Source organism: Eschrichtius robustus, chromosome 1 (assembly GCF_028021215.1).
Source record: "Eschrichtius robustus isolate mEscRob2 chromosome 1, mEscRob2.pri, whole genome shotgun sequence".
NCBI classification, from domain to species: domain Eukaryota; kingdom Metazoa; phylum Chordata; class Mammalia; order Artiodactyla; family Eschrichtiidae; genus Eschrichtius; species Eschrichtius robustus.
The window spans coordinates 42,879,126-42,904,230 of record NC_090824.1 but is presented as its reverse complement, the minus strand read 5'-3'; the positions used below and the strand labels follow the sequence as shown (position 1 = coordinate 42,904,230).

General features: G+C 34.5%; 1 protein-coding gene across 1 annotated transcript; it reads left to right on the top strand.

Annotated features, from left to right (window-relative positions):
- The first annotated feature begins 165 nt into the window (after positions 1–165).
- ACTR10 (actin related protein 10) lies at positions 166–25,105 on the top strand. Its single transcript, XM_068544845.1, has 13 exons — positions 166–338; positions 2,479–2,551; positions 4,462–4,544; positions 5,803–5,911; positions 7,554–7,661; positions 10,404–10,471; positions 10,742–10,821; positions 14,820–14,855; positions 18,291–18,370; positions 18,450–18,523; positions 21,089–21,170; positions 22,632–22,833; positions 24,142–25,105. Exons 1-13 carry the CDS (start codon positions 262–264, stop codon positions 24,321–24,323), a joined length of 1,254 nt encoding a protein of 417 aa, XP_068400946.1. The 5' UTR covers positions 166–261; the 3' UTR covers positions 24,324–25,105.

Sequence of the window (25,105 nt, the reverse complement as noted above, 5' to 3'; positions counted from 1 at the left end):
CGTCCCCCGCATCCAGATCAGCAGCTGCCTGCACCCGTACCTTCCTAGTCCCCGGGACGCGAGGTCCTGCGAGGGTTCAAGGCCCTACGCGGAGTGAGGCACAGCCAGGGACAGCCCGGGCCCCGTGCGCCGCGGCCACGCGAGGCCCCCGCCGTCGCCACCGCCCGCGCGCCGTCGCCCCGGCCCCACCCCCCGAGAGCCGAGGGCTGTCGGCAGTCGAGGTCTGTCCGCGCCCATCTCCTTACCGGCTTGTTTGCTACCATGCCGCTGTACGAGGGCCTGGGGAGCGGCGGAGAGAAAACGGCGGTCGTGATAGACCTGGGAGAGGCTTTTACCAAGTGAGTGGCCGCGGCGCCAGCTGCCGTCGTCCCGAGGGGAGGGCGGGTAGCCGAGCCCCAGGCCCAGGCCGGGTCCTCGTCGCAGGCTCCAGAGGCGGCTTGTTCCGTCTCCAGTTCTTCCCCCAGGACCTCCGCAAATGACAGCCCTTGTTACTTGCACGGTGGGCGATGCAGATCCCGGGAATCCGGTGGAGCGGTCAGGTTCTGACTCCTAGAGAGGCCCAGGAGGCTTCGGGAAAATTGCCTTCATTGCCGCCCCGGTCGTCACCCCAAACTGAACGGACCCTTTGGGGTCATCTGTGCAGGGGATGACAGCGATGACCTAGGCCCCGCTTATCTGGCTTTATCTGCTTAGGGAGGTGGCAACCGAACTGTAATGCTTGATGACGACCTCCGTTATTAAGCATTTATTGAAAAGAGATGCTATTGGTGTTGGAAATTCAAATATGTTTAAGACAGGGCTACTGCTTCCCAAGAGTAGGAAGTCGAATTAGGAAGGCTGAATGCATGAAAAACTGAAACCCTATAGATGATTCTCTAGAGAGTCTTCGTTGCTCCCACCCACCAACTCTTAGATTAGGAAATTTAACATTTTAAAAGGCAACTTGTAAACACTAGAGTAGTGGTTCTCAACCTTTTGGATGGCATAGATCCCTTTGACGACCGAAAGAAAGCCACAAATACACAAACCTTAAAATATTTGCACACAATTTCAGGGGTTGGTGGACCATCGCAGTGGTCCTTGGATTCCAGATTGAGAGCCCTTATACTGCGCTCAAGAAAAAGGAACGTGACAGCCAGAATTGCATCTTCTATCTGAAATGGAAACATTTGAAAAAACTTTGTATATCTCTGAACAGTGCCTGACATGTAGTATGTATTTAATAACTATTTGTTGAACAAGTGGTCAAAAGAGCCTATTTAAGAATTGGAGGGAATTCCCTGGCTCTCCAGTGGTTATGACTGGGCATTTTCACTGCCGAGGGCCAGGTTCAATCCCTGGCTAGGGAACTAAGATCCCACAAGACGCCCAGTGCTGCCAGAGAAAACAAAAAAACAAAAAAAAAAACAGGAAAATTGGACTTCAGGTGCTCCAGAATTGGATTAAACATAGTCCTTAGTTCATGATATTCTCTTACTGTTCTAAGCAAAATACTCCCATAATTATATTTTTTATTTATTTTTAAAGGTTTATTTAAATACCATAGTAAGTACCTTGAGGCTGACACCCAAAGATAATTATTTTAGGTATGTTGCGGAAATGAGAAATGGAACTACTATATAGGAGGATGGTTATTGACAAAGACAACAGGAGGGTGATAAGATGAGTTTATGCATGCTGGGGAATTTCAGGAGCACTGGTACAAGTCAAATAAACATGGGGATGTGACTAAAAGAAGATGGAGAGAGCTATTTAGGAATAGGAGGAGAGCAGTACTGAAAACCAGACAGGACAAGAAAAGATAATATTAAGACTAAACTTACATGGCAATCCTTTTTAACAACATTTTTAGCAAAGTCTTGTTTTACGTGAAACAGAAATGGAAATACTTAAATACTCTAGAAAGGAGAATAGTTTTTTAAAAAGGATGAAATATTTTATGCAATTTAAAAAATGATAGCAGTGAAGACTAACAATATGGGCAGAATCTTATGAATTCATGATGTGCGAACAGTGTGATTATAATTATGTCACATATGCATAGTTTAAAAACTAGACCAAAGGAAATGCATCAATATGGAAGCTAATATTAGAATGATGGAATTATGAGTAACATGAATTATAGGCATGAAGTCAGATAATGGAGTACAGATTCAGGACTGTAGAGATGTGTTACCTAAAATTCAAGTAAAATTAAAAACAGAAAGAAAAGTAAATGCTACCCTAAAATAATACACTGGTTTATTTCACTGTCACTAATTTGAAACAATTTTATTTTTTACCTTTAATACATAATTATGAATAGATGGTATTAACTTTTCCTTAGTTTTTTTGTCCCTCTGAATACATCAGAGATGTTTCTAGATGTTTTTGTGACCACTGCTTTGAAAAAGATACAGAAAAACTTGTTTCTGTGACAAATATATAAAAAGAGTGTTAAAATAAGTTGAATTGTTTCAATTTTCTATTTATTTGTAGGTGTGGATTTGCTGGAGAAACTGGTCCAAGATGCATAATTCCTAGTGTGATAAAAAAAGCTGGCATGCCTAAGGTAATTTTTTTTTTATAACAAATTAGCAAAATAAATGCTGTACTGTAAAATATTTTTAAATGTGACTTTAAGTAGGACTGATTAGAACAGTGCTAAATGTATAGCTTAGACTGTATTCCAAGAAAACTTTTTTGATTCTTTATTTAGGTTTAATTTTTCATACCACAAAATTCACCTATTTTAAGTGTGCGATTCAGTGATTTTTAGTAAATATATCAAGTTGTGCAGCCATCACCACAGTTCAGTTTTAGAACATTTTTGTCATTCCAGTAAGATCGCTAATGCCTGCTTATCGTTAATCCCCATTCCCACCCCGAGCCCACCACGGATGTTCTTTGTCTTTATAGATTTGCTTTTTCTATTTAATTTATATAAATGAGATTATATAACATTAAGAGAAAGTTTTTGAGCTCAATAAAATAATTGCCTGAGCCTTGTAATGTAATTATAGAATCATTTTATTCTTACCCTGTTCAGAATATGAGCCAGGTCCTCATTTCTTTATCTGTAATTCAAAAGACCTGTGAAAAACACATTTTTTAAAAGAAAGTCTTTCCAAAGTTAATTTTGCAGAGTAGGAATTGTAGAACAATAGAAAGAATAATTTTACATGCCATAAAATTTGCCTGTTAAAATCAAATACAGATTTTTCTACCATAACTTAGTATTTGCATTCCTGAAAAACCTCTCCTTGATAGCAAACAAAAACAGGTTTTGGGGGAAAATAGGTTGGGGTAGATTATTTAAAACCCATGGAACTTTGTAATCCGAGCATTAGCAAAAACAAAAATTAATACCTCAGGAAAAAATTGGAATAGCTTTGAGTTGCAATTGAGTGTGGCTGGAAGCTCTCTTGGGGATATTTAAAATAAAATGAAATAATTGAAACTGTTGGTTGGTGGGTGCTGAGACAATGCAGATATAAAAGTGAGCTCTGAGCCTCTCTGGCTATTGTTAAGGGGGGACCAGGAAGAAATGCAGCCCAATAAAGAGTCTTGAAAGGGTCCACTCTGGTACGGGAGCCCCTGGTACATGGGATCATTTAAACTTTTTAAAAATAGATCTGAAAGAATGCTGATTTGTGTGACCACTGAGTTGACGACTTTCTTTACCTTGATGAAGGTTATAACTCTGCTATCATCATTTCAGCTCCTCTTGCCTAATATGAACTGTACAACCTTCATATTATATAGACATTATTCCCTTATTTAACAAATACGAACATATTTGTTTTCATAAAAGCACATGTTGGAGCAGGATACAGTAAATGGAGCCCTTGTGATGTGTTAGTGTTGACTTAGCACCCATGGTTTGGTAGTGTTTACTTTAGTGCTAATGGTGCATGTTTTCATTTTTGCCACACATATTTATGAGCTGTTTACTTTGTTCCTGGCACTGTATCAGTTGAAGGAGGATATATCATAAGCAAGCCAGAAGTAGTTCTTGCCCCATGGAGTTTGTAGTCTAATGGGAAGGTAGACATTTTACAAGTAATTAAGTGGGGTGATATTACAAAAGGAAAAGTGTCAATGCTTTGGGAGTAAATAACAGGGACTGAACCAAGTCTGGAGTATTTGAGGAAGCCTTTGATGCCTTTGAATTGATGCTGCTTTTTATCGGTGATGCCAAAATAATGTCAGATGGAAGAAAAATGTGATGAGCACAGCTCTTTACTTACTGTGGACACAGATTTTTATTCCATAAACCAAAACATTTTGTCATCTTGGACATGCCAGTTCTTAAACATTTCTAATTTAAGTGATTAATCTATTTTTGATGTTTGTATCTATTCTCAATACAAATTGCTTTTGACTTATTACCAGAAAATCCATTAGAAAAATAAATAAGCATGTTTTAGTTTGAGATTATTTTATGATTATAAATTAATAAATCATTTTAATTTTTTATAGCCTATTCAAGTTGTACAATATAATATCAATACAGAAGAATTATATTCCTACCTAAAGGAATTCATCCACATACTGTATTTCAGGTAAAATGCAATTGTGTTTTTTCCCCCCCCAGCTTTTCCTAGTGCTCATCATACTGATATTTGGTTGTATTATTTCTAATGCAAAAAAAAGGTTAATTTCCATTGCCATTTTAACTTTATTATTTTCAATCTTTTCAAAAATATATTTGAAGACTAGGAAACTAGCAAGCATAAGGAAATATTGAAAATAAGTCAAATGTCCATTAATAAAGGGGATTGGATAATTTAATTATTGTACATCCATATAGTGAAACACTATATTGTCATTTTAAAAGTTCTGTATCTTTATGTACTGATACAGAAAGATGTCTTAGATATTCTGATAATTGAAAAAAGCATGTTGCAGAACAACATCTATGGAATGAATATTTCTGTTAAAATATATGCATATACATACACAATAATGAAAATCTATAAACTGCTGTAAGTGGAAGTTTCTGGGTAGTAGAGGTATATGGTATTTTTGTATTTTCCAAGTTATAAGCTTCTATAATATTTGGAGTCTTGTGAGCATATACTACTTTTGTAGCTTAAAAAAAGAAAATATCTTTTTAATGGCTTAAGTTAGTATTCATAATAGGCTATAGTTTTTGTTTTCTGAGATAAATGAGTTAATAGATGTAAATTTCCTGACACGGTGCATGGCACGTAGTAAGAGGTCAAAACTGTTATCTTTCTGTGGCATATATATTGATATATACCATGGAATACTACTCAGCCATTAAAAAAACCCCAGAAATTTTGCCATTTGCAGCAACATGGATGGATTTGGAGGGCATTATGCTAAGTGAAACAAGTCAGACAGAGACAGACAAACACTATATGATATCACTTCTTTGTGGAATCTAAAAAATACTACAAACTAGTGAATATAACAAAGAAGAAGCAGACTCACAGATATAGAGAGCAAACTAAGGGCTACCGGGGGCAACATAGGGGTGAGGGAGTGGGAGGCACAAACTACTGGGTGTACGATAGGCTCGGGGCTGTATTGTACAACACAGGGGTAGAGCCAATATTTTGTAATAACTGTAAATGGAAAATAACCTTTCAAAATTGAATAAAAAATTTAAAAACATTTAAAAATTTTAAAAATGAAAACGTTATCTTTCATGGATAATAAAATGAAGATGTCTTTTTGTTGTAAAGCTTCTTAAGTGAAGGTGGCACAATTTCTCTAATCTTAACAAACTGCATTATGTACCAAAATAAATACAAACTTTTATTTACTTTTAAAAACAAAACTATCACTTTTCAGGCATCTATTGGTGAATCCCAGAGACCGCAGAGTTGTGGTTATTGAGTCGGTATTATGTCCTTCCCACTTCAGAGAGACACTCACTCGTGTTCTTTTCAAGTATTTTGAGGTACCTGTTTTTTATGTTGTTGTTTTTAGTAGGTACTCAAAGCTTAAACTAAAAGGTCCTCATTTTATTTCCTTCATTGGAAAGAGGAATTGGATGACAAAATAAACTGAATCCTCTACAAATTGACCGTTTATTTTCTTTCTTTGTGTGGTTATTTCATGCGTATTAAGCATTTCATCTAATACTTAGATAATTGAAGGTTTATTTTTATTGCTGTTTCCCTTGTTTATTTTAGTACAGGTTTTAAGTTTTGGGACTTTTTTCTGAAATTAAAAGTTATATTCTGTGCTGTGAAGTTAATGATGTTTTTCTTCCAGGTCTTTCTAGTTTTCATTGTTTAGTTATGCTGACTGTTCTAAATTCTCCAATTCTTTCATTTTAGGCTTTAAATTCCCATTAAATGGGGTATTCAAATAATGTCTCCCATAGAGTAAGTGGGCAATGCCAGGAGTGACTCTTACATCTTGATATTAGTTATATTACTTGTAGCTTTCATTTTATAGGAGTCAAGATGATTTTAAAGACCAAAATTATGACTTAAATGATTACATTTCATAGTAGGCCAGAATCTTTATTATTTAACTTTTTAAAAAAATCTCTGCCTTAGGAATTTAGAGTTTTTCAGCAATTTAGAAGAGTGTATAAAATGTGTATAGTATATAAGAAATTAAGCACATGTAAATGTAATTTTCATACATTCTACTGAACACAAAATATATCAAAAATCACAATGTATTTATGAGATAAGGGCAGTTAATATTTCTAAGTTATAATTTAGTAAGACAGGCACAGAGAAACAGGTTACATACCCTCCTGTACTTAACTGATGTCACTAATTCAGGAATTTGGTTTGCAATAGGGAGAACACAAAACACAGCAGGAAGTCACTTTAGCTCTTATCTGAATAAAATAGATGATTTTCTGTATTTTTACTTGAACTTAGCATTTTAGTTATATTTATGTTAGTATCCTTATCTGGTATATAACCAGAATACCTGCTGTACTTAGATAAAGGAAATACAGCCATTATTTTGTTTGCCGCTTGGTTATTATGGACTTCCATATTTTGATTGAATATTTACCTGATATTTGGGATGTCACCAGATCTGGCAAATTTTCACTGAAAAATGTCACTTAGAGCTAAGGATTTTTGTAGTTCTTCAATTTAATTTTAACCACTATATTATAATATTTTTAAAATATAGTTCATATTGCGAACTTTGTGAATGAGGACAATTAAGAATTCTTTTTCTCTATTTCTATTTTGATGATAAAGGCATCTCTTTATTTTTTAAATTTAGCATCTTCCTTTGAATGTATGTTTCTGGACCTCTTCTTTTATCCTTTTCAGTTTTCCCTCCAAAAGAGAGAGAACTGAATTAATAAAAATGCTTCATAATTGTCATTTCAGAATGAAAAGACTTAGAGAATTTAAAGAGTGTTTCTATTTATTACAGTGTATTTTGTTTATTGTGTAAATTCAAATAAATCAACTAATTCTTAATTTAGTGCCATAAAATGGTTGAGTAGGTATCATAATTATGAATTTTTTCAAATATATTTGAAATGTAAGGGAAACACCTTCAACTACTGACATTCATTCTGATTTTGTTGTTGTTGTTTTGGATTTGTTGTTTTCTAGGTTCCATCTGTCTTGCTTGCTCCAAGTCATCTAATGGCTCTTCTTACACTTGGGATAAACTCTGCCATGGTCCTGGATTGTGGATATAGGGAAAGCCTGGTGTTACCTGTATCTTTTTTGTAAACCAGCTATTTTTGCAGTTTTTACTCTACTTTAGAATAATTAGGCTTACTACAAATTGTTTTTATTGCATCAAGTTATTTTGGGTTATCATGTACAAATATGACATATGTGGAAAAAATTCACAGGATTGTGAGACTTAAATTTACTTTTTGTAGAAATTGTCATTATGACTTGGTCCCAGTTCAAACTCCAGTGTTCAGACCTATTACGTTCAGTTTTTAAGAGGAACATCAGCTAATTAAGATGTGTCAAAGAAGATGGGTAGGATAGTCAAGTTCTGAGAAAAGATCATATGAAGAATAACTGGAAACAGAAATGAAAAAGTTAGGGACTTCCCTGGCAGTCCAGTGGTTGAGACTTTGCCTTCCAGTGCAGAGGGTGCGGGTTCTATCCCTGGTTGGGGAGCTAAGATCTGACATGCCTCACGGCCAAAAAGCCAAAACATAAAACAGAAGCAATATTGTAACATTCAATAAAGACTTTAAAAATGGTCCACATCAAAAAAAAAAAAAAGAAAAGGCAGATGTAGATTAGTGGTTACCAGGGGCTAGAGGGAGTGTAGAATAGGGGAATGAAAAATAAATAAATAAAAATTAAAGAATTTTAAAAAATAAATGAGAAAGTTAAATCAAGAAAAGATAAAGCTTGGGCTTCCCTGGTGGCGCAGTGGTTGGGAGTCTGCCTGCTAATGCAGGGCACACGGGTTCGAGCCCTGGTCTGGGAAGATCCCACATGCCACGGAGCAACTGGGCCCGTGAGCCACAATTACTGAGCCTGCGCGTCTGGAGCCTGTGCTCCGCAACAAGAGGGGCCGCCATAGCGGGAGGCCCGCGCACCGCGATGAAGAGTGGCCCCCACTTGCCACAACTAGAGAAAGCCCTCACACAGAAACGAAGACCAACACAGCCATAAATAAATAAATAAATAATTTAAAAAAAAAAAAAAAGTTATTTAAAAAAAAAAAAGAAAAGATAAAGCTTAAATGGCAACGTGAAATCTGCCTTCAAATAGCTGAAGGGCTCACTGTGGAAAAGTAAATAGATTTTTTTTTCTATTTCCTGGGGCTATGATGGGGCCAGTATGACAGCTAAGCTTCTTTCTAGTTGTATGATTTTGGTCAAGTAGCTTAATCCCTTTTGGGCTTAGTTTCCTCAGCTGTAAAATGGGAATTATAATAATTCCACCTCATAGGGGCATTGTGTGACTTGAGTGAGATAATGTATGTAAAATATTTAGCATAAGACCTAGCACATAAATTGCACAGTAAGTGCTGTAGTTTTTATATCATTTGCCATTGGGAAGAACTCCCTAATAATTTAAGCTGTTCCAAAATGAAATTACTGACTATAAACTGGTCCATTCCCCATCATTAGAAGAATTTAAGTAGAGTATAGGTAAACATCTCTTAGAAATGTTACAGTAGACATTTGCTACATTTGAAAAGGACTTTGAAGTACATAAATGCAAGACTCTTGCAATTTTGAGACCTATGTGTGTATTTATTAGAAGAAGTACTCATGGGAAGGAAATCAAGAATCATTAGCTCCTAAAGAACTAAATTAGGCAATAGCTTTTTTTTTTTAATGTGTACTCACAATTTTTTTTTTAATTAATTAATTAATTTATTTATTTTTGGCTGTGTTGGGTCTTCGTTTCTGTACGAGGGCTCTCTCTAGTTGCGGCAAGTGGGGGCCACTCTTCATCGCGGTGCGCGGGCCCCTCACTGTCGCGGCCTCTCTTGTTGCGGAGCACAGGCTCCAGACGCGCAGGCTCAGTAGTTGTGGCTCACGGGCCCAGTTGCTCCGTGGCATGTGGGATCTTCCCAGACCAGGGCTCGAGCCCGTGTCCCCTGCATTGGCAGGCGGATTCTCAACCACTGCACCACCAGGGAAGCCCTGCAATAGCTTTTTTAAATATAAAGTATTTTGTGTGTTAGTCTCATAACAACCCTGCAACAAAAGTATTATTCTCTTCAATATATGAATAAGATGATTGAAAGTTGAGATGGTAGTTGACCCAAGTTAATAGAAGTGTATAGCCAAGATATAAACCCATGTTTGTCTCCAAAGCCAGTGCTCTTACCAATATACTTTTTTCTTTTTCATAAATAATGTACTTACGAAACATCAGCAAAAACAATATGTAAAATAAGGTAGCAAACCCACAGTACAGTATTGTCCACTGTCCTCTCAGCTCTGATAGAAATACAGTGTGAGACATATGTAATTTAAAATTTTTCTAAGAGCTACAAATTTTAAAAGTTCAAATGAAAGAGATGAAATTAGTAGTGTATTTTATTTAGCCCAATGTATTTAAAATACTATCATTTCAATATTAGTCAATATAATAAATTATAATGAGATATTTTACAGGTTTTTTTTTTTATTACTAAGTTTTCTGTATTTGCTGTGGAGGTTATTCTTACAGCACATCTCAATTCAGACCAGCCATATTTCAAGTGCTCAATAGCCACATGTGGTCAGTGGCTACATTGTTGGACACCCAAGCTCTAACAAATGAATTCTGTGTGTGTGTGTGTATATATGTGTGTATGTATATGTTTAACTGTTTTCTTTGGAGAAGGAAAAAGACTCTTTGATTTTTCTGTAACTCTTTTTAAAAAAAGAAATAAGAATTTGCCAGCCAAGCTGATTTAGAACAATAATGCAGAGGTGAGGGAAACACATTTTACCTCCTAAAATAGTAATACCCTTGACTACCTTATAGATATATGAAGGAATCCCAGTACTAAATTGTTGGGGAGCGCTTCCCCTAGGAGGAAAAGCTCTTCACAAGTAAGTTTCTTGGCATTTAGCACATTTGCTTCACCTGTGCCCAAAAAAATGCAAATTTTTTTACAGTGATCAATAGAGGACTTGTAATATGGACATTTAATGTTATTTATTCCATTCTTTACTAGCCTTGAGTATATTCATCTTTTAAGGGTAAAACCACTTTTATTTAAAGCATCATGATCTGTTATGAAGTAAAAGTATTAAATAAGAAAAGGGTATCAGTTGCATTATTGTAATTCCAGTGACTTTTTTTTTTTTTTTAATCTTCAGGGAGTTGGAAACTCAACTATTGGAACAATGTACTGTTGACACAGGTGCTGCTAAAGAACAGAGCCTTCCCTCTGTGATGGGTAAAATCATTATAAACTTTGAGTGGTTTACATTCCCTTTTCGTTCAACTCATTTTTTTCCCCCCATTGCATAGTTTTTCTCTTTTTCTCACATCACTCTGATGACATGGCTCCAATTATAAGGTCATCATTGAGCTGTTAATCACCAAATCCAGTAGTTGAATTTTATTCATTCTTTCCAGAACTTTTGACATTATGGATTATCATATACTCTTTTTTTTAAAATTTTATTGAAGTATAGTTGAATTACAATGTTGTTAATTTCTGCTGCATAGCAAAGTGACTCAGTTATACATATATATACTTTTTTCATATTCTTTTCCATTATGATTTATCACAGGATATTGAATGTAGTTCCCTGTACTATACAGTAGGACCTTGTTGTTTATCCATCCTATATATAATAGTTTGCATCTGGATTATCATATACTCTTGATATTATCTCTTCCCTTGGCTTTCAGGACTTTTCTTCCTTTATGGTTTTCTCTTATTTCTCCAAGTATTCCTTCTTAATTTCCTCTGCTCTTGCTTTCTCTGCTGATATTCTTCTAGGGATTTATTTTTTGTTCCTTCTTTTCCTCCTGCTGTCTTTTTAAAAGTGATCTCTTGTGTTAGCATAACTTCAGCTACATCAGTATGCTGTTGATTCTTAAGTGTATCACTGGGCCCAACCCTTCTTCTAAACTTCATATTCATATTTCCAATTGATTACTGGATATAAACTACGCATCCCTCTCGACACCTCAAACTTAAGACTTCCAGAAGTAAATACATTATCTCTTTCCCTAAATTCATTTTAACAAATCATGGTTAGATAAAGATAATATCTTACTGAGCTCCCATTTTAGATAACAGAGTTTATCAGTCCTTTCAATTCTCCCTCAGAAATCTCTTTTTCATCTCTTTTTTTCTGTCCTCCACAACACAGAACATCTGAAAACAAAGACGTTGTCAACTAGGCCCTCATTGCTTCTTGCTTGGATTATTACAGGAACCTACTTTTTGGACCCATTTAGTCTATTTCACACTGTTGGCAGGAATAACTTTCACAAAATTAATCCTATTACATTGCTCTTTTGCTTGAGAATTTTTGCTGGCCCCCACAGGTTAAAATCCAAATTATCTGTTTGATATGCATGTTTCTTCACAATCCAACTTTATTCTGCCTCTTAGCTTTAACTACTAAACTCAACCCTTTGCACCTTATTTCAGCTACAGTAAATTTCATACATCTTCCTGGCACCATTGTTCTTCAACAGCCCTGTGCCTTCATTTATACTATTTCTTTACCTGGGATGTTTTTCTTTACCTATTTGGGTTTTTGATCCCCCAACATGACTCAACTGAAAGGTCATCTTAATTGTGAAACCTTCCTCATTTTCCCTAAGCAGAATAAATTGCTCCTCTCTCTGTTACACCCTCAGCAGTGTTTATTATAGTACATATAACAGCCTCATTTACCTGATAACTGTTTCCCTCAATAGACTTTGAGAATCCCTGTCTTATTTATTTTTCAAGTGCCTGGGCACTGAATAAATGTTGGAAAGAGAAAGGTGGGTTGTTAGGACATTTATCCTTGCCTATATTGTTTTCCTGTTGTTCTTTAGGTAGTTAAGATAATAGCACATTCTTCATTTTGTAGATCAGATTATTATTTTTCTATTCCAGATAAACTTCGTTACCTTTTTAGTGTATCATGATGACAGTTAGTTAATAAAAGATATCCAAAGATAATAAGTTTAGTGTAGCATCCCAAGTTTGTTTTCTTTTTTTTTTTTTTGTGGCCATGCCATGGCATGTGGGATCTTAGTTCCCCGACCAGGGATCGAACCCATGCCCCCTGCAATGGAAGTGCGGAGTCTTAACCAGTGTACCGCCGGGGGAAGTCTCCCAGATGTTTTTAATAAAGCTCTTAACTAAAACTATGACATTTCCTTAAAATTCTAAACTGTATGTTCTTGGACATCCCTTTCTTTAACCAACTGTCTTGGACTCTGATTCTAATCTTTCCCTCTCATACGCCCCAAAAATCTTGAGTCTGCGATCCTAATAATTGAGGAATTAAATCATATCACTGTTTGCTGAAGGATCCACTTAGGAGGATCAGAAATGCACATGTATTTTAAATATCTCTTGTCGAGGTCCTTAGCAAAGATTAGATATAAGTCTTATATATACTCGGATATCCTTAAGTGAACTTTGAATGAGCCTCTTTCATTTATTATTTAGAACCTAGTTCAAAAAAGAATGAATATACTAACTTAAAACTTACAGAGACTAACCTAAGTACATTGATTTGAAAAGTGTACAGTTGAAAAGTAAGTTATATATAAACTATTATACTTCTTATTCTCCTAAATTAGCTGAAATTTAAATATGATTTTTCAAAGCCAGAGCCAGTGAATGCCTCGTATTTCTACTCCTCATTTGCAAAGTTTAAATGGCTGTGATTATTCCCTAAGATTGAAAAGCCCCTTCCCAAAGCACCATCTACGCCCAGCTAAAATAAGCCCTTTATTTTGAAGCCTGCCTTCCATGTTGCCTAAAGAAAACTGTTTTTCATATTACCAAGTGTCTCTGGCACATGTTGGAATTTATTTGAATATTCCTAGAGAGAGTTTAGCACATGTGAAATGTTATGGTTTTTAGCACTTATTCTTAAATTTGTAGGTTCTTATAATCTAGTTACATTTATCTATTCATAGCCAGGTTTAAATCATTTTGGAAATCTTTATCCCCCTGTGAGATAAATTTTAACATTTAACAATAGGAATCTTAAAACTTTTTGATCACACACTGGCCACATCAGTAAAAAAACTTTGAGCATGTATCTGCAATACATATTTATGTCTATATTTATTTATAAACTATATGTGTATCATTATTACTGTATTACAAAACACAAAGGTAAGAATTTGGAAAGAAAAATATAATAAAGGTAAAATAATTCTAAAGCCATACTTACTAATGGTAAATTTTTTTTGCTCCCTCTCAGAAAAGCAATGTGATTAAATATTGTTTATTATTTTTTAAAGGTTATGGCTTAACATTTTGAAAGTGTGGTATTAACTTTATCTTAATTCTTAGTTTCAGCAGCTGTCATAACGTAAAGATGTAGCTAACAAGATATGTAGCTCCAGATGGAAGAAGTGCCTGATTACCCTTATTAAATCATGATTCCTTTTGTAGCTATAAATTTCTGTCTTCATTGATATAAATAATTTGTTCTTACAGATCAATCAGAATATTTTTACATACTTAACAATGAGTTAAAAATTCTGAGTTTAGAAGATTCTAAACTTAGAAAACGTTGTTTCTGAGTCTGACTTGGAAAACTAGATTTATTGGCAACAAAATCACATAACAGTGGTAACATATGCAAATATTATCTTCTAAAGTCTTCCTGTATTATATAGGTTTCTTTGAATAGGTACTTTCTCACTCATTTTTTAAAATGTCATGTTTACCTTGAAAAAAATTAAAAGTCTGTGTGTGATCCTTTTTACAAATATGTATTAGGTTAGCATGTCACTGACAGTCATTTATTATCACAGAAAAGATAAGCAAACTTGAAACTTCACTTTTTGTAAAAGAAAAGTAAATAGCTCATGTTTAAGCCCTACCATTTCTTCTAAGTACTTTAACACAGATAACCAGCAAATCTTTTTATGGTAGAAAATATTTTCATGGTCAATTCCTATCTAGTGCCCATTATTCTATATTTTTAAGGTCTTATTTTTATCAAATTTATGAGTATTAGTGACATTCTTCAGCACCTTGTGCACATCTGGCTTCAACTTCCGTGCTTTGGCTTGGCTTCGAATGCTGAAGTTTCTTCCCTAAAAGCAAAGTTGATTTTTTTATTTGGCTTTTAAAAAATTATGGTACCTTTTAATTTTTTTTAGTTTGCTGAAATGGAAAATGGAAATGTGAATGCAATTTTACAGACTGTTTCTGCTTATAAAGTTCTGTAGTTCTAAATAAAGTTTCTGTTTTAGGTTCAATTCCAGAAGGTATCTTGGAGGACATTAAAGGTAAACTAAGTTCCCATTTTTGTCCCCTTCATCATTAAGTATTCATTTGGAGGGCAAGTGTTTCTAAGTATTTACACAGATATAAAATATATTAAATTCATAATGTAATATCCTAAAAATATTTAACATTTAGGCTATGGAATAACGTAAATAAAATTTTGGTATTTCATCAGATTTATGGAAGCTTTTGGTATTCCTTTTTTTTTTTTTGGTCACACCATGCGGCTTGTGAGATCTTAGTTCCCCGACCAGGAATTGAACCCAGGCCCTCGGCAGTGAAAGTACGGAGTCCTAACCACTCGACCACCAGAGAATTCCCTTTTGGCATTACTTTTGATGTATTATTGAAGAAACTTCTCAATGATAGATAGAGTATAGAGAGTTACTAAGGAATTAGTAGTTTTCACAGTATGAATTAACAGTTACATTGCTTATGAAAGCCACTGATTTTATGTTGTTTAGCATTTTTTTAAGCTCTAGTATTTTAAAGGTCATTTTTATAAGGTCAGTCATTTTACTGACTTCAGAAATTCTACAGTTGGGTAAAGTATATTAGATTCACTTTAATAAGATATATTACTTCTCCTTTGCTAGAGTGTATTTTTATGATAATGTTTAAGTTGAGTTTTCTGGTATTTCGATTCACTAAAAGGAAAAGCAGTTAAACTATAATGTAAAGTTCTTCATTACTGAAAGTGTCATGTAAAATTAATACTCTAGAATATTTAATAGAGAATTAGACAATAATGGATTTTAGAGTTAAATGGGACCTGGGGATAATCTGGTACAATTGGGTCCCTGAAATATTAAATGATTTGTTCAGTGTCACACAATAGGTAGGGTTAGACCTAGGGCTGCAAAATGGATCTTGTTCTTCATTATATTGCTAACTTATGTTGTATAATTACCTAAAATCTCTTCAGTTATTATAAAATTTCAGTCATTTGTACACGCTTATTGCAAAAGCTCAAATAATACAGAAATATCTCAAGTGAAATTGTTTCCCTTTCGTTCTTCCAGTCCTATCCCCCATGATGTAACAGTTGATAATTCCTTGGAATGTTTCTTTCCATATAGCTTCCATCTTGTGAAAAGATGGTTAACTTTCCCATTACCCAGGGAAACACCAGATTGGCAAAAATTTGAAAGACAGACATTTAGTATTCGTGAGATTATGGGAAAATTAATATATTGCTATTAGTAAGAATTGAAAACTAACCTTTTTGGAAAGCATTCTGGCATATATATAAAAATTGAAAAGTGTGCATCCTATCTAAGAGGGTATGTTGAATGAAGTTTGGTGACTTCATAATAAGGAATATCATATAGCTTTTATTTATTTGTTTTTTAAAATATTTATTTATTTAATTTTTGGCTGCGTCGGGTCTTAGTTGCGGCACACGGGATCTTTTGTTGCGGCGTGTGGGTTCTCTCTAGTTGTGGTGCACAGGCTTAGTTGCCCCTGCATTGCAAGGTGGATTCTTAACCATTGGACCACCAGGGAAGTCCCACCATATAGCTTTTTAAAAGGAGGAGCTAGATGTATTGATTTGGAAGGATATTCATAATGTATTAAGGGAAAAAGCATGTTGCTGAATAATATGTACAGTAGGAACCCGTTTCTATTAAAAACAAATATGCAATGCCTACACATACTCTTGCACGCTCATTTATATTAGTTACTTATGTAGTACCTACATTTTTTTCAATTATTTTAAAATCCTTAAGTGTAATTTATCTGTTCTTGGATTTTTAATTCAGTGAATTTGGTTTCCTTAAAGAAGAACACCTTCATATGCCAAGTATGTAAGATGTTGAAGTCTAAGTATTTACATTGCTTAGTTATGAGGACTTAAAGTATAAAATATGTAAGTAACTTGAGCACATAGCTTACTGTCTAGCATATTAGCATATTGTAAACTCTTTTTTTTAAAATTGAAGTATAGTTGATTTACAGTGTTTCAGGGTACAGCAAACTGATTCAGTTATATATATATATATTTTTTTTTTTTTTTTGGCTGTGCCATGAGGTCTATGGGATCTTAGTTCCCCGACCAGGGATCAAACCCATGCATTGGGAGAACAGAGTCTTAACCACTGGACTGCCAGGGAAGTCCCCAGTTATATATATTCTTTTTCAGAATCTTTTCCATTATAGGTTATTACAAGATTTTATTGAATATAGTTTCCTGTGCTATACAGTTCTTGGCATATTGTAGATTCTTAACAAATATATTTTGAATTAGTAAACGAAAAGAATTTTGTATAATATATAAGTTTATGTCAGCATGTTTTGCAAGTCATTAATCAAATCATTAGATTTCTTGCTCTCAACATCAATTTTTTTAATTAATTAATATATTTATTTTATTTATTTGGCTGCGTTGGGTCTTCATTGCTGCGCATGGGCTTTCTCTATTTGCGGCGAGCGGGGGCTACTCTTCGTTGCAGTGCACTGGCTTCTCATTGCAGTGCCTTCTCTTGTTGTGGAGCACGGGCTCTAGGTGCACGGGCTTCAGTAGTTGTGGCACGCGGACTCTAGAGTGCAGGCTCAGTAGTTGTGGCTCACGGGCTTAGTGGCTCCGTGGCATGTGGGATCTTCCCGGACCACGGCTGGAACCCATGTCCCCTGCAATGGCAGGCGGATTCTTAACCACTGAGCCACCAGGGAAGTCCCTCAACATCAATTTTGTCTCTACTTGAAAAAATTTTTTATTCCTTACCTATTTCTGAAAATAATTTGTACCCGCTTATTATAAAAGGTATTTTGCAACAGAAATAATCTTTAAAAGAATAAATGTTCAAAGTGAAAAAAAGAAGATATAGTGTGCAAGAGGGAGAAAATAATCATGCCAGAAAACCCTGAACTAAGGAGTGTTACTGTAACTAAGACCAAAATTTAGCTTTGTGTTCTGACCAACCAACATTTTTAAAAAAGAATAGGACAGATAAGTAAGATTAGATATAAAGCAGTCTGGTTCAAAGAGATATGCTGTTCAATTAGAATGGCTACATTTTCATGATGCTAAAATTTATTTTTATTATGGTACTCTTTATACAAGGAATATCAAAGAACATAAGTTTCCTCAGATGTGGTTTTGTTTTTTTTTAATGTGGCTTTGTGGAAGACGAACATGGAACATGTCTTATGATTCCTCAGTGAATGAAAGGTTTTTTATATGTATAAATTGTCATAAGCTAACTAAAGACGGAGATAGTTTATAAAATCGGAAGGAACAGATGATTAACATGTCCACTTGAATAGAATTGTTGTAACTGGGACATTGATTCAATCACAAACCATAACAACTAAAGACAGAGATAGTTTATAAAATCGGAAGGAACAGATGATTAACATGTCCACTTGAATAGAATTGTTGTAACTGGGACATTGATTCAATCACAAACCATAACAATGTCTCCTTTTCTTTTAAGTGCGCACTTGCTTTGTTAGTGATCTGAAGCGTGGACTAAAAATCCAAGAAGCAAAATTTAATATTGATGGGAATACTGAGGTAAGCTAAAAATAAATGTATATTCTTTTTTTCAGAGGTTGTAATTTGTATACTTATGCTTATGATATTTATATTTCAGCGTCCCTCACCACCCCCAAATGTTGACTACCCATTAGATGGAGAGAAGATTTTACATGTCCTTGGATCAATCAGGTTAGACCTTAATTTTTATGAGCAAAATAATGAACTAAAATAAATTTTTGGCCTTAATATTTGTATAAGCCTTTAGTATTATTGATTTAATAATTATGTGTTTTTCACTAAGCCTCATCATTCATGATTATTTTTATTATTCAACTTTTTAATGTTTTAAAACTTAAAAAAAATTTTTTTTCTGTTCTTCAAAGTAATTCAGAATCAACCATTCTTTGAGATGGAGAATAAAGTATGATACTTTAAAACAGGATTCATCAAACTTTTTCTGTAAAGGACCAAATGGTAAATACCTTAGGCTTGGTGGGCCATATGGTCTCTGTTGCAGCTACTCAGCTCTACAGTTGGAGTGCAGAATCAGCCATAGGCAATGTGTAAATGAGTGAGCATGACTTGTGTTCCAATAAAACTTTATTTGCAAAAACAGACAGTGGGCTGGATTTGGCTTGTAGGCCATAGTTTGCTGACTCCTGCTTTAAAACATTGTCTTGTTAGAAAGAATGCATTCTTCCAAATATACTAAATCTTTAGGACCAGTTAGTAATTCACCTTTTTATTATTCATTATTCGGTCTGATGATGCAATATAAGTTGTCAAGGACTTACATGATTATATTGGTAACAATGTAATTTTTGTTTATACCCAAGCTATATAAAATTTGTATTATAAAAGTTTCATCTATAAAATATTAGATCAGAAGATGCACAGAAAAGAATTATATAAATATAGAAGATCCTGTTAGATTTTGAGATAATTAGCGTAGAGGTTGAGATACTAGAAGGATGAACATAAATATACAGATGTTAAAGATAGTAGGTTGGGGAAACAAAAAAGTGAGAATGTAACACTTTTTGGTAGTAAGTTTTTATCATTTTACCTTTTATTTAAGTTATATTCACTAATTTACTACTTAAAAATTTCTCCTTATTGTTTAGTGGAGCCCAGAATAAGAGAAGAAGAAAATAAGTGTTTATTTTCTACCGTAATATTTCATTGCTTAAGTGATAATTGTTAAATTATGTCATTTCAATATCAAATTAACTGACAAAGATTTGGAAAAAGAAAACTGATGCTTTGTGAGTATTTAGCTCAACTAGTAGAAGCAGAAGTACGCAGGCATAGAGGCAAGTGGCTAACTAACTATGAGTGAGTGAGTGTTCAGCATACTGTAGACCTCAGTATACTGTACTAATGAAATCGACACTTAGCAAGTAGGTTGAATATCAGGAAGAGAATTTTATGTTTTGAAAAAGATTCAAAAAAACTTTAAAGTAGTATGCATAGTATGGTCCCAGTTTTATTTTAAAAGATATTATATGTATATGTATATTTATATGTATAGTTTTATATTGCATTGGTTAGGGTTCAGTTTGGTTACCAGTTATACAAACCTGAAAATAGTGGCTTCAACAAGATAGAATTTATCTATCATTTAAAGGAAGTTCAGAGGTAGATAGTCCAAGGATGGTATGATAACTGCCACCAGTGACCCAAGCTTCCTTCCACCTATCATCTTTGAGGTGTAGCCCTTGTCCTTGGGGTCCAGGGTGGTTGGTGGAGTTAGCTACTCCATCCGTGTTTCAAGCATGCAAGCCTAGGAAGGAAAAGAGAAAAATGCTTCCTCTCTTTTTAAAGGAGACTTTCTAGCAGTCCCACATACTACTTTTGCCTCCATCTTATTGTCTGGTACTTAGCTACATCTAGCTGCAAGGGAGGCTGATAAATACAGTGTTTCAACTGGGGAGGGGCATTGTATCCAGCTTATAGGAGTTTTATCTTTTTTTTATTTTCAAATAATTACAGATTCGCAGGAAGTTGCTAAGATAATATAGAGAGGTCCCATGTACTCTTCACCCAGTTTCTCGCAATGGATACATCTTACGTAACTATAGTACAATATCAAAACCAATAAATTGGCATTGGTGCAATGTGTATATATTGTTCTGTGTAATTGTATCACATGTAGATTTCCATAATCAGCACCACCACAATCAAGATATAAAACTATTCCATCACAACAAAGATCTTCCTTGTGCTACCAAAAATAACCCTAATAGTTCTGTATCTTTTAATTTGAAAATGAACAGGCACATGAATATTTTATTAGGCAACTAGCCATCTTTGCCATGTATTGTTTTTAAAAACAGAGAAATACTTTGGGCTGGGTGGGGGAGGGCCTTGTTTGGTTTTAAATCTGTTGTATCACTACTGATCTGCTTGTTGAATTCTACCAACTATTACAGAATTCCGCTCCTTTTCTGTTATTAGGTTTAAGGTGGACAAAATATTTGTAAATCCATACATAATAATAGTTATAGCTAGTACTTAGGGAGTACCTCCTATGTGCCAGGCCCTGTTCTATTAACTCATTGAATCTCTATCACAACACCTGTGAGGCAAGTGCTATTATTTTTCTCATTTACAAATGCAAACACCTTGTGTTTTAACCATTACTCTACATTAATATAGTACTGGTACCTAAAAATATGTCAGTAGAACTAATGGTATGTACTATGTCATATTATGTGATGCCAACAAAACACTCTCTGTTTTTAATCTCGTTAGAGATTCGGTTGTGGAAATCCTTTTTGAACAAGATAATGAAGAGAAATCAGTTGCCACTTTAATATTGGATTCCCTTATGCAGGTACTTTTATTTTGTAAAAGGTTTCAATTTATGAATACAGCCCTTTATAGAGAAATTTTTAAAATCATATTGTCTGTATTTTTAATTTTAGCCATTAGTTACATTTTTTAGCTTTTATGTGAAGTTTTATGGTTAATGAGTTTTACTTTGGCACTTATATATGGTACCCACAACATTTCAAACCCGGGGTAATATGTTCTATAGACACATCATGCATTTTTTCCATGACAACAATAACAGATTTTTATTTTGTACCTAGTATGGCTTGTAGTTTCTTCAAATGCAGGTTTGTGTAGTATTAAGTTTTTCATTCCACAAGGTATATGTCTCTTTTGTTTAATGACTGTGGGACCATAGAACTCCTGTAAAATACTATCACTTTGGGAGATACTGTCTACCTCTATGGCTCTACTTGGGGACTTTATGAAAAACATAACGTCATTGAAGGACTGTAACATTCCTGATGCTTAGAGAGAACTGATGTGGAAACGTAATTTTTCTAAGAATGTTATCTTCCCACTCGATAACTGGCTCTGGATATAGTGGATATAGTACCTTAGAAAAATTAGGTTTCCACATGTTTTCCTTACTAAAAAAGAAACGAAAAGTTATTTCTTCTCATGTTCTTTGCTCAGCTCAGTCATTCTACCCTGAAAATGAGAATACTCCCATATTACTACTATATCCCCTGTGGAATTTAAAAGTCTACACTATTAGCTTTTTAAATCTTTAAGGATTTATATAAGTACATGGTAATATCATCATGGGGTTTATTTGCCACCTGAAAAACTCTCTTGTTAAAGAAACCTTGCTGTGGCCCTTTTTGGGGGGCGGGATGAATTAGGAGATTGGGATTGACATATATACACTAATATTATAAAATAGATAACTAATAAGAACCTGCTGTATAGCACAGGGAACTCCACATATCTGTACAGCGGAAACTAACACAACATTGTACAACAATTATACCCCAATTAAAAAAACAAAAAGAAAAAAAATAAAAGGGCTTCCCTGGTGGCGCAGTGGTTAAGAATCCTCCTGCCAATGCAGGGCACACGGGTTCAAGCCCTGGTCCGGGAAGATCCCGCATGCCGTGGAGCAACTAAGCCCATGCGTCACAACTACTGAGCCTGCGTGCCACAACTACTGAAGCCCACGTGCCTAGAGCCCGTGCTCCGCAGCAAGAGAAGCCACTGCATGAGAAGACCACACGCTGCAATGAAGAGTAACCCCTGCTCGCCACAACTAGAGAAAGCCCACACACAGCAGCGAGGACCCAATGCAGCCAAAGATAGATAGATAGATAAATAGATAAATAAATTAATTAATTAAAAAAAAGAAACCTTGCTGTGGCCCTTTTTTGTAATACAAATGATCACCTAATAATCTGTATATTTTCTTAAATTCAATCAAGCATTATTTATAGTTAATTCTTTTTTTCTTTCTCTTTAATAACAGTGCCCAATAGACACCAGGAAGCAACTAGCAGAGAATTTGGTAGTCATAGGTGGCACGTCTATGTTGCCAGGATTCCTCCACAGACTACTTGCAGAAATAAGGTATTTGGTAGAAAAACCAAAATATAAAAAAACACTTGGCACCAAGACATTCCGAATTCATACTCCACCTGCAAAGGCTAATTGTGTAGCCTGGTTGGGAGGTAAGAATTTCTGTTTTTTCTTTTTTGTTTTTTCTGTGTGTTTTTTTTTTTTTGTCCATACCACGTGGCTTGCGGGGTCTTAGTTCCCCGACTAGGGATCGAATCCAGGCACCCCAGCAGTGGAAGTGTGGAGCCCTAACCACTGGACCGCCAGGGAATTCCCAAGAATTTCACTTTTGAAAATAATGATTATATAGTAATTGGTTCCTGAATGACATTACTAATGGTTATATTAGAATAGATGATTCATTGTGTGAAATTGTATACGTAGTAAACTAATAGAACTATTAAATAATTTTCTTTGAACATTTACTTTTCCTTAAATTATTAGTTTTCAGAATTATATACTTATTTCTCTTATCATTTGCACTTCGGTTTTTTTTTTTTAGTGAACTCTGTTCAATTAAAGTCATCCCGCATAATGATAGTGATAGCTATGCATTTATTTTAAATATGCGACCATTGCTTAAAACACTTGTTTTAATTCCTTACAAAGCTAATTTGTGAGCCATATATGAAAATTGATCTCTTTGTTTTATAATTACACTGTATTTTGTGACTGAGTTTATTGAATGTTTTAGGAAATAATAGTTTTATTGAAATAAGGCAATAGCGAAATAAAGAGACTACTTTGAAGAGAGAACAATCATGGATGTGTATATCTGTAAGTTCTGATATGTGTCTTATGATGCAGTTACAGCTCATAGGTATCAGGGTCATTTAGAGAGAAAAAAACCAAGTCTTGAGATTTTAAATTGATACGTATTATATTTCTTGTAAAGTAGAATTTGGTCAAAATGTAATTTTGATCTAGGAAGAATGGATTTAGTCACTAAGTTATTTTTTTGAAACTGCCTTGTGGGTCTTTATAAGGTCTTCAGCATAGACTCTTAGGATATTATGGTTGGCTTATTGAGTTTTGCACTGCTGTTTTTTTACTGACATATAATCTTAGAGTGTGGCAAAGAAAACTAAGATTGTTATTTATTGTGTTTACACAGAGTTGAAAATACTTTCCACCTTACTCAACCTCACTCTCCCTGCATTTAAACACAGTAATACTTATCATTTTCACTATAATGTAGTTTACGCCATTTAAGTTATTTTCAACACAGGAGTTATGGCTTACCCTGTTTTTCAAAATACAGGATATAGAACAACTTAACCAGAATTAATTTGAAGACTGTGAATATGCATTACTGAATTTTACCTATTCTCTCTTGTCATATAATGAAGTGGATATATGTGTACATAAAATTTTCCAGTAAAAGTTTTCATATCAGCTATAAAAATATGTTTACCACACAGGAGCTATTTTTGGAGCATTGCAAGACATACTTGGGAGCCGTTCAGTCTCAAAGGAATATTATAACCAGACAGGCCGTATACCTGATTGGTGTTCTCTTAATAACCCACCTTTGGAAATGATGTTTGATGTCGGGAAGGCTCAACCACCTCTGATGAAGAGAGCATTTTCCACTGAGAAATGAAAGTCTGATTAAAATTCAACTTTGCTTCATTTCAAATATCTCATCAATTACAAGCAAACTGTACAAAGTATATAGGATGGTGTTAGAGACGACTTTATTAGAAGTGAAAGCGTTTCTGTAATTATACTTCACATTAGTATTTAATCATTTTGCCTTTGGTGTAATGATAGAATGGTAGCTGATGCTTATTGAAATTTGTTGTATTTATATCAATAAAATATAGTAAAGCAGTTAATTTTGGAAGTTTGTTACATAGTTCATTTTTCAAAAAGAATAAAAACATTGTCCCTCCACAATTCACATAATCTGTCCTGGGCATTGGAGACTTCATTAATTTCATTGTGTTCAAGAATTATTTTATTTAAAGAATAATGTTACCATTTCCAGTTATTTCAAATATTAACATGGGTCTATGTCTTAAAATCCTTTTGTTTTGATGTTTGTGTCCATGTTATAATAATGCTACTTTTGGGCTGAGAATGTTGGGTAGCATAGTTAAGCATTTGGTAAGGAAAATGGGGAAATGTTCACTTTTTAAGTTTACAGTTTATTTTATGAATTTCTAAGAAAAAATATATTTCATTTTTATGCGGAGATACTCATTTTATGCATTTTTATGAAACTGCTTTATAAACATGTATTCGTAATGTCTTTAATCTTCTCTTTTGTGCTTTTTATCTTCTAAGGCAGGGGTTCTTTGAAATATGTACTCAGTCATTATTTAATTTTTATTTTTGTTTGTTTTTCTTCCTTTGTTTCTAATAAACTGCCTCTTACTAGAA